Consider the following 14,620-nt stretch of genomic DNA (forward strand, 5'->3'; position numbering starts at 1 on the left):
TGTGACATGTTATTAGGGCTTGAGCCACGAATGGCATGGGCTGAAATGGCTTTTGGCACAAATGTTTGCATGGAACCTATTGCTATCCTTTAGATTATTATCATATCCGTGGCTTTCTGGTCATTTTTGAGGGAGTTTACATGCATACGAACTCTTGAAACTTTGCACAGAGGTCATGTGTGGCGAAAATGCAATGTTGGCATAGTTCCCAGACCTGTGCATCGCTCAAGGGCTCTATAGCACCCCCTAAGGTGAAAACAGAGGCAACATTGGGTTCCACCGAATTTCCCAAAACTTGGTGGGAAGATGTTATTGACCAAGATGAACAAAAAAGGCGACCGTAACCATGGCCTTAACTCAACAGGGAGTCTGCCATTTTGAATGTTGGTGTCCATTTTGGCGATTTGCATCCTACGTAAATGAGCAAACCCCGTAAACCAATTTGTACTGGACATATCAAAGGCGAAAAGTTGTCGAAAGGTTTTGCGGATTCAAAAGTGAGGTCAGGGAACTGCTGCACTCCCCGACTTGCGTGGGGACGTGAGGGCCCTATCATGACTGTGCACAGTCCTAGTTATTATTATTATTTTATCAGCTACCTGCTGTCAGACTGGCCTTTCTCCCAATGCAATCTGTAATTCTGCAGCCATGGAGACATGAAAAGCAAGAGGGTATATTTTCCTTCAAGTGGGTGAAGAATCTCTCACACACACACACACACACGCACAGACAAGCAGAGCCTCATGTGATGTCTGTCACATTGAAGGCAGCATTAAAGCACATGTCATAGCCGCCTGTGGTGCAGGTGAACTGAGATAAACAGCCTCATTTTAACTTTTTGCTTGGTCACAGGAATTAAAGAACAACACCATCAATCATGTCAAACAATAAATAAGGCCCTGCTTTGTCAGGCTCACCAAAGAGAGGAGAACAATGACGGTTAAGATGCCTGGGGCTCAGTATTTCAAAATGAATGTTTGTTGTTTGTGTCTTCTTCTTTTTCTCTTCTCATGTCTCCCAGCGCTTTCTAAGATCTTTGCTCTGTCAATCTTTCTCTAATTCCAGCTCCGCTTATCTTTCCTTTCCCTCTATCGGTTTACAACTATCCCGTCTCCCCAGGTGTGTGTGTGTGTGTGTTTGTGTGTGTAATGAATCACTACCACCTCATCGAGCTCTCTCCTCCTCTTTTTGATGGCGCGGTCTCGTGTTGTTGTCGTCTGGCTCACAGTTAAAGGAGGCTCCCGCTCTCTGCTTTGTTCCCCTTCTTTGCTTTTGGACCCTCTGTGATCTCGCTCCCCGTTACGGTTCCTGTCATTCTGGCAGACATGAAGAAAAAGAGAGAGAAGTGGGAAAAACAAAATGAGGAGGGAGTCGGACTGTATGGTAATAAGACAGCTGGCTAAAAGCAAGGGTGCAAACATTGACGATGACTGAGCTGCTATTGACCAGGAGATGACTCACGTGAAGTTTCACATGTCGACGTTTAACACCGAGGCTAATTAGACATACAGGATTTGCTCGGACTGCATATGTATTCAGCGGCAGAAAATCTACAACAGAAGCACAGGGGTTTTCAGAAACAAGAGTAAAGCTGGTAAAATAAGACAATCCTTTATTAATCCCACAGTGAGAAAATGAAAATGTTTACAGTCAAGGTCAAAGTTAATAAATAGTAAACACTTCCCAGTGAGGTCTCTGATAGGATTAATGCTCTGTAGCTCATTTTACCTGATATTTTTGAATTTAGTGTTAAGTTAAAAGTGGAGACAAAGGTGGGAAGGAAAATCGCTGTTCACTTGTCCGTCTCTAAGCAGGCTGTACGTATCCATTAAGCCTGCATCATTTCTCTACACGCTGCTTTATCCCCACATACAAGTAATGATCTTAATGACGAGGATCGAGCACAGTCGCGATGAAGTTCATAATCTGCGCAGGAAGTTTCGCTTTTGTGCAGAGAGCCTTTCCAGCATTTAATATGTGCTGTTCCACCGTGTTCTCGCATCTTGTTGGTTTTATTGTTGTTCCAAGCTGATCTTGGACAGACAGAAGCGGGAATAGAAAGGTGTGTGCTGGCCGCAATTTTTTCATGCGTCATCACAACATCCCGTTTGTGTCGTTTTGTTTCGGTCATAAAAGTTTTTCCGAAACGTTTCGGTGGCCAAATATTCAGTTCATCTCTACTTAAAATCCTTGACATTTTTGAAAATTGATCCTTAATATGCACAGTGCTTGAATTTTATGCATGAAAGAGGTTAAGTTGATATTTAGGTGAACATCTCCAGCAGCAGATGTGCTGTTGTTTTTCATGACACCACCTACTGTTTCATGCACCCTGAATTGCTGGATGCACATAAACTAGACTTATGCAAAACAAATGTCGAGTCTCTCTCCGCCATTGACTTGAGCATCCATGCAGAACGAGTAACTTTAAGCAAGACAAATTACATTTTGCCTGGAAATGCTAATTCCAAGATCTCTGTCTCACAAAAGAAAATTGCAAAGCCTGACTTGTTCAAGATCCCAAGGACAATCACTTGTCCAGATGCAGAGAGAGCTGCAAATCAATAAAAGTGGACACCATTGTCCCTGAAAAAGACCTTGAAAAGTCCTTGATTTTGATGCCAGCCAAGGTGTGGGAACCGTGGCTGCAAAACTTGCTGGAGTATATGACTGAAAACACAAACACACTCAAATAAAGTATGTCGTCTTCCAATTTCCTACCTAAAGACAACCCACAAGTAACAATGTATTAAATAGCCACTAGGCGGCGACTCCACTGATACAAAAACACAAAAGCTCAGTTTGAACGGAAGTCTATGGGAAACTGTGGCTTCTTCCCACTTGATTGCGAACATCAGTGAGGAATTAATGGTCTCTCATTAGCTTGGGTCTTTTTCAATAGGGAATGATGTCCGTTTTTAAAATGTCATTCCCATTTTGAGGGAAATAGGATATAAAATGGCCCATATGAGTGGACACCAGTGTGAGCTAACCAAATCTCAAATTCAAGGCTTCAGAACTCGATTTCAGATTCTTACAGGCAACTTTGCAACCGGCTGCTACTTGGTGAAGACAGAGAGTTGCAACAGTAACGTGTGCTTGTAAGGTGAGAAAACTGCAAACTATCGTTCAACAGTTTGATGGGATAAACAGTGATAGCAAGTCATTATTATATTAGAAAAAGGACAAACACCAGCTGAGGCCACATCTCCCAGCCAGGAAAACTCAGTCACTGCTGCTCAATAAAGCATGTGTAACATATTACAAAGTTTTTTAGTAGGCGACTTGGTCCCGTTTAAAGCTGGAAGGGCAAACTTTGACCGTATAAATCACACTGAATCCTTTAACTGATCATAATTAAAAATATTGATCCGCTTGTGGTGTGTTAGCAAAGTTGCTGAAGTAGAAACAAAAATTCACCCACATCCGCAAAAAATACCCCCCAAAAAAGGAAAGAGTAATTAATAAGGTGATACAATAAAAGACTCCATTAATCACAGGTTTGTACCTTTAGGCAGCTCTCTCGAACACAACACTGTGTGAAATATTGACTGTTGTGAAATGGCCGGATATACTTTGATTTCTCTTAGTGTCTTCCCTTTGACTTAAGTCGTGCTCTGCTCCTCGCTGGGTTTAGATTGGAGAAAACAACCTGTGCCATTTTTTTTTGATTTCAGAACTTTCTGCTGCCAAATTATGAATTTATGATCTTAACTCATGTCTGATAAATAAAAACGGCACGAAGAGCACATGTAATGTATAAATATAAACAAGAGTAGGCACAGAGTTTATTGTTTAGCTTGATTATGGATGCACAATATTATCGACTCGATATTGGTATCAGCAGATATTGGCACACCCAGATCAGCTGATATGACTCATGACAACAACAGAAGGCTAAATAGGCTGCTACCTACACCTACTGAGACATGAGTAAGCAAATTCCCACCACTACTATATTAACACCAAGGCTGCAACAAAGTCATTCTTATGGTCCTTTTCCACTATGGTCCCGCCTCACCTCAGCAAGGCGGGGCACAGTTTAGGTTGGTTTTCCACTACAAAAACAGTACCTACTCAACGTGGGCAGTGTCGCACACACACACACAATCGTGTGACTAGAGACTTGTAAACATTTGTTTTCAGTACTTCCTCCACGACCGGAGCACAGATTCCGTCTGACACAGTCACTGGACTGAAATACAGCGGCAGGGTTTGTGATGCTGGTCGTGATCAGCAGTGCTGTCGCTAAATACACCAGACTGCTCTGTTAAATATTGAGTTTTTTAGACATTTCCTTGGTAATTGTTGGAGATTAATGCACGTTTTTTGTGATTAAGTCTTTTTAACTGATGTACAGTTCGGCATTTTTCAGCTTGATTCTTGTGTCTCTTCCTGTGACGGCACTCTGACCAATCAGTGGCCAGCAGTCTGACGACGCCAAAACATAGTATCGCTAAATCTAAATTAGAACAATTACACTTCCACTTTTGCAATTTGTAAACTATGGGGTTGGTTTTTTTTTGTTTTGGTTTTTTTAAATGAGATTTAATTTCAATGTGATTGTTCAGCTCCACTTGAAGTTCAGTTGAAAGATAAAAGAACAAAGTCAGGACATAAAAACAACGTAGAAATGCAGGAGATAAAAGTTTCGATGTTTTTTGTTTTTGTCGGGCATTGCAGATCCCTGCTGCCACACTGATGCTCTGTCACCACAGATTCTTGGGCTGGTGAAGAAAAACTGATCTGAGGTCAGATGAGTATTGAAGAGCCAGAGCCTGGAGGGATTTGTAAGTGAGGAGGAGGATTTTGTATGTGACGCAGGCGGCATCATGCGGGACATGACTGAAAAGTAGAATAGCAGAAGTCTGGGGGAAAATCTTTTGTTTGAGTTTTCGTTTTACATACCTGAGATTATTACATTTTGATCTTGATACTGGATGTGGAAGGTTTGTATAGATCTATATAGAACGTTACCTGCTTATAGTTGATACCAGCTTACATAAACATGATTAAATTCCTCTTGTACTGTTATGTCAATATTGATATATATGACGATATAAATCTAAATCATATTTCTATAAGGCTGGGGGCGATATTATTACCTTTCATTTCAGATAATACCTGCTTTATTTATTTGAGTTTTTAATATTTATGTTTTTGAAACAATGGCATTGCCTATAAATATGATCAAATTCTGCCCTAGCACAAATACATACATTAAAGAAGAGTAAATGTTGAGTATTTCACAATGTATTTAATATAATAAATATGGTGATCATCAATACAACAGCCTTTAAAACCACCAGGAAGCCCATATCTTGTCTTGTGACATGATGATATAATATCATTATATTGACCAGAACCTACATCAGTGGTGTGATTCTTACCAAAATTGAATGGGAACATACTTGGGCGATCACCTACCCATCACAAAAAAGACAACATGGAGGCAAACAGAAGGACAAACTTACAGATAAACCCATACCGGTGAAAATAGAACCTTTAGAACGTTCTTGGTGGAGGAAATAATCACGTAGGCATCAAAAAAACTGAAGTGGAATGAAGCAAGTTAAAATAAGGCAAAGAAAAAAGCCCAATAGTCCATATACCATTATCACGGTGTGTCGGTTTAGCATTTTCACAGCAAAAAAAATCACTGTCTTACTGTTATGATTGGACATGATGGTATTCAAAATGGATCCCCAGCCATCAGAGGGCACTCTGCTGCTACTTCTTAATCCACATGGTGTGACGCGCTTCTAGGCTGTATTATTTTGAACTCAAACTGGTTGGGTTTTTTTAGGTTTGAGTTCCTGTGTGACGTAACGACTGAATTGATTCTAAAATAGCTGCTGAACATTTGTCTTTTGATATTTTCACCAGCTGCTGCAGATCAAAGTGACATTTCGTTCCCCCCGAGTGTTGTCTTCAAATGTTTTCCAAAAAAAGTCTTGTAAAAACATATAATAGGAGCTTTCAGACTATGCTGCCTCATATCGTAATTTTTGGAGAAACGGGCAGGCTTATTTTTGGTATATTTTTCCACACTCTTTTTTCTTTTTTTTTTGATGAAAAGAGAAGAGCGCTACTGCACTTACAGTGAACTGCATGTCCTTGTCTCTGCTGGAGTTGGATCTGGGTAACGGTCTGGTAGCTGGGAAACAGAGAAAGCAGAAAATCAACACAACAGGACAACAAGGAAAATGTGTGTGTGTGTGTGTGTGTGTGTGTGTGTGTGTGTGTGTGTGTGTGTGTGTGTGTGTGTGTGTGTGTGTGTGTGTGTGTGTGTGTGTGTGTGTGTGTGTGTGTGTGTGTGTGTGTGTGTGTGTGTGTGTGTACTCTCTTAATAAACATGTTTCAAGGGCTTTTCTTTTTCTGTTCTCAACAAAATAAGCATCTATGGCATCAAATGTTCTTTTTCGAGGCAGAATCTGCAGATATTTAAGGAGAGAATGTGTATTGATATGTTGTGAAGCAATAGCTTTGTTATGGCTCATTATATACTGGTGTGCCCCCCCCCACCCCTTCTCTTTCTGTCTCTCTCACACACTCTCATATACACAAATCAGCGATGAGTCACCATCATCACACCATCACTCAGGCACACACATACATGCACACACACACAAAAAAAAAAACCTGTTCCACACTCACTCACACATACACAAACACACACCTCCACAGTTCTGCAGTGTGCGCACACATGCAGAGCCTGGATTGCGAGAGGAGATAAAAATCATCCAGTCTCTATGAATCAGTTGTGAGGAAAAACAACAAGAACATGCTACTTTAACAATAAGCTGCAACATGGCAGTCGTGGTGAAACAAAGGAAACATAATCTGATGCTAAACAGCTCCAGTTTCCTCCCACTTGCAAACAAAAGTCTTGTTTTCTAGTGTTAAAATCAAATCCACCTGTAACTGACTGTGCTGCTCAGTTTACATGAGATAACCTCTAACACACACACACACGCAGGCAGTGGGTTGACTACTATCAGTTCACTGGTGACATAATCCATGTAGTGAGTCCAGAAAAAGCTTCTAAGTGATCAGTGTTATGTAACGTGGTTTGTTGCTACCACAGTGTGACTATATATCTAACCAACCAGCAGATACCACAGGCAGAGCAGAGCAAAAGCCCTCCAAGCATTCTGTGATAGGAAAGGAAAACAACATGTAAGTCGTGCCTTTGCTTGTTTATACTGTCACCTGATGGTGGTTTAATGAAGTGCAGGAGAAAATGTCCCTGTCTAAAACAACTAGGGGTTGCAGCCTTTTGTGTGGCAGCTCCTAAACTCTGAACATTAGAGCTGCCTAGACCATTGGGAGTTTTTAAGTTTTTGCCCCAAGTTTATTTGCTTTGGATTTTAACCCCAGTTGACCTTGATATTTACGCATTATTATTTTAATGGGTGCAAGTAACGTTGTTCCCTTTTATATATTTATTTGTTCTGTGTGTCTTGTTTTTAGTGCTGTTCTTTTATTCATTTTTTTATTTGTTGTTTCCACCTTTATTATATTTTATAGTGTTTTTACAACACTTTGGGCAAACCGGGTTGCTTTTGAATGTGCTATAAAAATAAACTTGAAGCTGCAAGACCTCCTGATTCTGAGAAGAGCCCCCAATCCCCCCACAACAAGACACTCAACCATCACAATGACTCTGAAGCTATTCAATTAGGGTAAAATTCTACTGTTTTAGACGCACTATATGAAGAAGAAGCTGAAGATGAAGCACAGGTCGTAGCTCCTGCAGGGAACCACTGGCTCAAAGTTCTCTTTGCTATGCAATTTAAATATGCGTCCTCTGTGTTCATGTATATTACATGCATGATTTTACATTTCCAAGTTTAACGTTTAAATTTATTACACACTTCAGGACTGAGATGCCAAGATAGGATTATTCACAACCACAGAAAATTGTGCAAAACTGACAATAGGAATATAGAACTATATATACAATATATACTATATACAGTATACCTCAATTCTGAGGAACTGGTGGTTAAGGTTAGGGTCAGGTATTAACAGGTTATGGTTCAGGTTGGGGATAACGTTTTCTCCTTTGTTCAAATGAATGCAGTGTCCTCAGAAGAATAGCTGAACCAGTGTCTTTGTGCACACAAAGATAAAAACACATGCATAGTGCATATTACTGTGCTATTGTGACTAATCATCATTCACAGTATGTGCAGTATGTGAGATTTTCACATTCGGTCATGTATATGCAGCACTTTTGGCATCACGTTCTGTGATGCTAAAAATAACTCACTGACTGACACTGACACTGTGTGTTGACACTGGAACTGCAACTAACTACTGACATTTTACGGACCAAACAACTTATAATAAGTTCATTGATAATGAAAACGATTATTATTTGCAGCTCTAAAGCACACTGCTGTGTCACTTTACCTTAAACATAGAACCTTCAACCTTCACCACAGACGAGTAACGAGGCTTTTGCTGCAAACACATAGACTTACTGTTGTCTTTTTTCTGTGGCGAAATTTCATCGGGAATTTCTCGCCATTCGTGCCGCTTCTTCTCCTTCGCCCTGTCCCTCAGGACGCTGTGGTGAAGTTTGGGGTAGAAGTCAGCTCTCCGGTCCAGGTAAGCCCGCGGACTGGAGTGGTGGTGCCTCTGGCTTCCGGAGCCCGGTTTGTAGAAGGGATGTTCATTCTTTGTGTAACTGCATCATCAGCAGAGAAGAAAACATCCACATCAACATCAGTATAATTAGCAGTGCTTTGCTGTTGACCAAAATGCTGTATAATAATAATAATAATAATAATAATAATAATAATAATAATAATAATAATAATAATAATAATAATAATAATAATAATAATAATAATACAGCACACACACCCACACCAAGTGAGAAGCAATAACATATGACATGTGGAGATTTTCCATCATACAGTTCTAGCACAAATCGACTGGACCCAACTCTGTTTTCTTTGCTTTTGCATTCGGGATAGTGTGAGTAGGGATTCAGTTCATACTGAACTGAATCACTTACTGAAAAGATTCATTTGAGGCAGCGATGGATCAGAGACTGCTGCGGACGAACGCGATTCGTTCCCTGCACGAGTCACTCACTGAATCAGTGTCAGGGCCGGTTTTTGCTATGGGCAATGTGGGCGACCGCCCAGGGCGCAATCATGTGAGGGCGCACCGCGCACGACACAGGCGCCCTCAAATTTTTTTTTTTTTTAAAAACTCAAAACAAAACTCGCCAGTTTTCTAGACTACCGCTCATTTCCATGTCAAGTTAGTGGAGTGGGCACTGGGGCGCCCTCATTGTCACGTCAACTTGCTGCGCGGAGTCATAAAGGTTGTGTGTGTGTGTCAGAAGAGGCAAGGGGGAGGGGGGCGGCGGGGGATCAACTTGCGACTGCAGTCTGCAGAGGTTGGCATGGAGGAGGGGGGCGAGGGATAGACTGATCCCGGGCCAGACCACACAACAAAAACGGCTTCCAAATAAATTGTAGTTCATTCTTAAAATGAACATAAATCCATATACCTACGTGTAATTAATTGGGTGATGTGAAAAATAAAAAAAAAATAAAAATAAAAACATCTGTGCAGTCATCTACGTGACTCACGTGACTCCGCTTGATTGACGGGCAAACGGACAGTGTTGGCAAAGGTAATGCGAGAAAAAGTAAATGATGTCGAGTCTTCATCCTAATCATCATGGATAAAAGACCAAAGAAACTATCAGGTGCCCAGTTTAGAAAAAGAAGAAGAGGAGACACTTGCAAAAGATAAAGGTAATGCAGATTTCTATGAGTGAAAGAAGGCGAGAAAAGTCAAGTTTTAGGTAGTTTACTGCAGGAACCTTTTTATTATTCATTTATTATTATTATTATTATTATTATTATTTTTAGCTTTTTTCAGGGAATTTTCAAGCATGTTTATTAGATCCTGTGTGGATTTGTGCAATTAACTTTGGTGTTAATAATATTACTGTATTTCATTTATTTATTTTGTTTTCTCTCTGTTCTTGTTACCTTTTTGTATTTAAGATTATATATAATAACATAAAACAAATCATTTTTGTCGTGTTGGAGGCAGGGTTTTGGGGTAAAAAAAATGTTAATGGGAAGGATACTGCATGTGATATTTGAACAAATCTTTTTTGGGAACTCATTGATTCACCGCATGGGAAATAACTGATTTTCGCATCATTAGTTTGTGTGTTTGTGTCAGGTCTAAACATTGAGGAGGTAGTATAAAGGAAATCGACGTGCCCAATACCAAACCTAGTAGAGTTGAGTTGAGTAGTGCTAGAACTGTACGATGGAAAAGTGCTACCTAATGTGTAACTGATCTTCGGGACTGAAAAGGAGTATACAGCTGAAGTAAATCAGAGACAGAGCATTTAGGCAGCTTTTTTCATTACTATATTAAAACATACAGAGGCTATACGAACGTGCAATCTAGAGTGTCTTATATACTTTTTCCAGCACAAACTATAGGCAATCTGATGAAGTCCAGAGGGAGATGTCCAAGTAGTTGTGTACAATTCCCGTGGCAATATACCAAGGGTGTGCCTGTGGCACGGAATAGGGTTAAGACGCCTGAACAAACAATAATGACTTAAATTTGAAGCCAGAATGGGAGAAACATGTTCATGCCTCTGAGTTCTTGTCAAAAGGGAGGTTGCAGCATTTAACAACCAGTCGAGCTGCTATGAAAGCATGCAAGAGTTTTTCAAGGTCATGCCTCGGCAGAATGGATTTTTAATTGGAAAAAGCTGTTGTTTTTGTGTTGTTGTTTTTTTTTTTTTTACTACACAGCTAATCTGCTTATTAAACTTAAAATCAGAGTCCATTATTACCCACAGGTTATTAACCACGGGATGAAATTCTCACCGATGTTTGTAGAACTGCCCTTCAAACTTTGGTTTGTAAGAACTGGACACCCACGCCCTCGGTCTGGAAGGACTCCGCACTCTTCGGATTGGCCTCTTCTCATCCTTAAGTGAAGGAGAGGCTAAAATATCAATAACACAGTGAGAGCGCAGGAATCCAACAGCCTAAACAAGGTCATTATGAGATGTGACGTGTGAGAACAGCATGTACCTGATCAGGAGACATGGAGACGTCACTGAGAATCAAGTCAACAGACTCATCGCTGTGCCACGTCGTGGAGGCCTGGACACACAGTAAAGTTACCCACAGTTAGTATCACAGTGCTGCTGGGGTATGATATTATTACTGCAGTATTTACAGAACCAGCAAGACGTGGTGCATGTAAAGTGATGGTAAAATATCTCTTCTGACTTTGCCACCACACAGAATAATGTTATACTAACCACCTTGTTAGATTTGAATGAAAGGTGTTGAAAATGAGGTTGAAATCATGTACAATTCTACATGTTTAAAAACTGGCTGGCCACACAGTGTTAGGGGTGGAACAGTTTGTGTAAAAGAAAATCCATAGTGCTCGGTATGCCCCACGGTTTGGGGCACATGTGTAGCCGTTCAGTCCATGAGATTATGTCTATAGTGAAGAAAAAGATGCACAGTGGCATGTAGGGTAGACAGGTGTAAAATGGACAAAAATGAAGTATAAATAAAAACTGGCCTTGAGTTTATTTATATAGCACTAAAAAAAGCAGTTTAATAAAGTGCTATATACAGAATGAAAATACTGCCAATAACAAATAATATTAAACAAGTCAAAATAATAATGATAATTAAAAGACCGAAATTAAAATCTATATTTATTTATATAGTATTTTGTTGTTGATTTTGGGTATTGGGACTCTGGTTGGACAAATAATGATCTATGAAGTCATGAGTGTTTTTTCCTGTCTCCTCATTGCTTGGATTGTTGAGATTAATGATGCCATTTTTGCTTTGTTCCTAACTTCTTCTTCTTTGTTTCTTTTAGACTGGACTGAGGAATTCGTTTTAGGTCACGGTGCAACTCTCATTTTATCCCCAATGAAAAAAATCAACACTTTGAAGTATAAGTGGTCGATCAACTGTTGTCTTGGAAATATTACGCTGAACTTGTTTGCCCAAGGAGGAAGAGAATCCATTTCCTCAAGCATATCTGATCATTTGGGCCAAGCAAACTAATTGTCCCTCAGTTTTTCACTTCTGTAATTCTGAGCAGTATTGTAATATCAGGGTTAAAGAGCAACAACTGCACTAAAAGCTACATTTAATTCATCAATAAAAATGTGCTCAAAGATCAAAGGTCAACTTTTATAGAACCTATCTTGGGATCAGCCTGCAATAGCAATATACTAATAGGGTGTTTCCACTGCCTCGCTTCACCTCGCCTTGGCACGGCATGGTTAAGTAAACGTTTCCACTAGCATAGTACCTGGTACTACTAGGTACTTTTTTTTTTTAGTACCTGCTCTGGCGAGGTTCCAAGCTAGTAGGTACTATGCGTGACGTCAGACTGCCGGCCACTGATTGGTCAGAGTGCTGTCACAGGAAGAGACGTCTGATACAAGAATCAAGCCGAACAATGCCGAACTGTAGATCAGTTAAAAAGACTTCACAATCCTAAAAACGTGGGTTAATCTCCAACAATTAACAGGGAAATATCAATATTTAACAGGAGGGTGTGGTGTATTTAGTGACAGCAGTCATGATCGCAGTCCTGTCGCTGTATTTCAGTCCAGTGACTGTGTCAGGGAGTCTGTGCTCTGGTCATGGAGGAAGTACTGAACAAATAGTTTTAATTAACTGATTCTAATGATTCAGTTACACTGAAGACAACTGCTTTACAAGTCACTGGTGTAAAACGAAGTCACCGCAGTTTCATGCAGCCGTGCAGCAATGACCCATGTTGACTATGTAAGACTGGCAAATAACATCATCTGCTGTATGAGCCTTTAATCATGATTTAAACTAATTAGCATGAAACCATAGATTCAGAGATTTAACAGGATCAGACTGAACTAGACTTTTGTAATTTAACCCATGCTACAACTTCATGAACAACTTAAATCAAAGTCAAATACAAAGTCAAAATTTCAATCTTTGCTGCGATTGATTTTGTGTGGATACTTGTATTTAAGGCTGCAACTGACACTTATTTTATAACCAATTCATCTGTTGATCATTTTCATTTTTTTTTACTTTGTCATTTTAGTTGGAAAAACCAAAATGACTCAGTATTTTAAATAACCCATAATTATGTTTGCACTGTGTGTAAGTGCATATATATATATGTATATAATATATACATATATATGCACTTGTTAAAAAATATATATTATATATATATATATACATATATATATACATACATACATATGTATAGGTTGTGGTTGTTTGTTGGTTAATTGGTGGTTGTTGTTGAGGACTTTGTCCTGTTGCATCACTTTATATGAAAAGTGTCATATTCCTACATTGATCTACCCATGATTAATCATTTAAGTTACCCTGTCCTGTCTTTATTTTTTTTTAAAAAGCATAACCTCTGTATTTAAATGATTAAATATAATAGCAACTGTATTTACACGTTTACAAAGGGCTTTTGTCAGAGGAAGAAGAATGCAGGATCCTCAAGGACAGACAGAATGATTGAAAGTAAAAAATGCAAAACAGCAATCGTAAATATAATAATAACTCTTTCAGTTTCAATAGCGTTCTTGCACAGTCGTGCTCGAATCCTAATAAAGGGGGGGGGGGGGCAAGAACAAGAAGAAAAAAGCAAAAGAAGCTGGTGAAAGTTGAAGAAGTCACACTGACACTGTGAATGAAGTGGTTGAGCAGCAGCAGTGACTTATTGCCACTTGTCACTTTTACCTTGTTTTGCAGCTCGTCCTTCGGCCAAACATGGTCCGCGTCTCTTCCTGTTTGAGGTTTGTGTTCCTCAAACACAACAGTGTTCTCCTCTAAACAGTACATGCTGACTCCTGTCTCTGTGTCTGTGAGCCGTTCACCTGAATATTACTTCACTGTCACATTACAGACGGAAAACTTCACTGACAGTTGACGCGAAAGTGTGGCGCAACACGTTTTTTACTTCCTATCTCTCTACAAGCGTCCAATCAGCGTCAGGCTGATTGCACATGACTTCTCAATAAGAAGAACAAAAAAAGAATCAGCAACCAGCGACACTAGAGTGTGGGAGGTGCGCATGCGCAGAGTGCACAATTGTGATCTACCAAACGAGGGCGCTCGTCAGCAGAAAGCGGAAGAGTAGTTGAGGAAAATCATCTTGAAAAGTAAAGAGAGAATACAAAGAAAAGAGTAATGTAGATGCCAATGGTGTTCCTTTATTAGTTATTCCTTTTTTTCAATATGTTCCACATTGTGATTTATGTAATGGTTTGAATACCAAATGCAACAAAACATATACAAAATGCCTTTTTAGAAAAGAAGGATTAGATAAAAGAAGGAAAAGGCTTTTTGGAACATTTTTGATTTTATTGTTTCGATGAAGTCTTAGCTTTTACCATACAGATTTTGTATTGATGACAAAATTAAAGAATGGCATTCTGAGATTAATTTTAAAATGTATTCAGAATTTTTTCTCAGAATTCTGACTTTATTCTGACTTTAATCTCAGAATTCTACTATTTTTCTGAGTTTAATCTCAGAAGTCTGACTTTTTCTGACTTTATTTTCTCTCA

At 39.5% G+C, this 14,620-nt stretch overlaps 1 protein-coding gene across 1 annotated transcript; it reads right to left on the reverse strand.

Annotated features, from left to right (window-relative positions):
- Positions 1-1,186: 1,186 nt before the first annotated feature.
- Positions 1,187-13,959, reverse strand: LOC310931682 (uncharacterized protein). Its single transcript, XM_083894912.1, has 7 exons — positions 13,791-13,959; positions 11,097-11,168; positions 10,887-10,990; positions 8,490-8,695; positions 6,102-6,157; positions 1,462-1,550; positions 1,187-1,316 (listed from the first exon to the last, which is right to left on the reverse strand). Exons 1-6 carry the CDS (start codon positions 13,890-13,892, stop codon positions 1,536-1,538), a joined length of 555 nt encoding a protein of 184 aa, XP_083751038.1. The 5' UTR covers positions 13,893-13,959; the 3' UTR covers positions 1,187-1,316; positions 1,462-1,535.
- Positions 13,960-14,620: the final 661 nt, after the last annotated feature.

This window comes from Microchirus variegatus (genome assembly GCF_963457635.1).
Source record: "Microchirus variegatus genome assembly, chromosome: 9".
In the NCBI taxonomy this organism is placed as follows: domain Eukaryota; kingdom Metazoa; phylum Chordata; class Actinopteri; order Pleuronectiformes; family Soleidae; genus Microchirus; species Microchirus variegatus.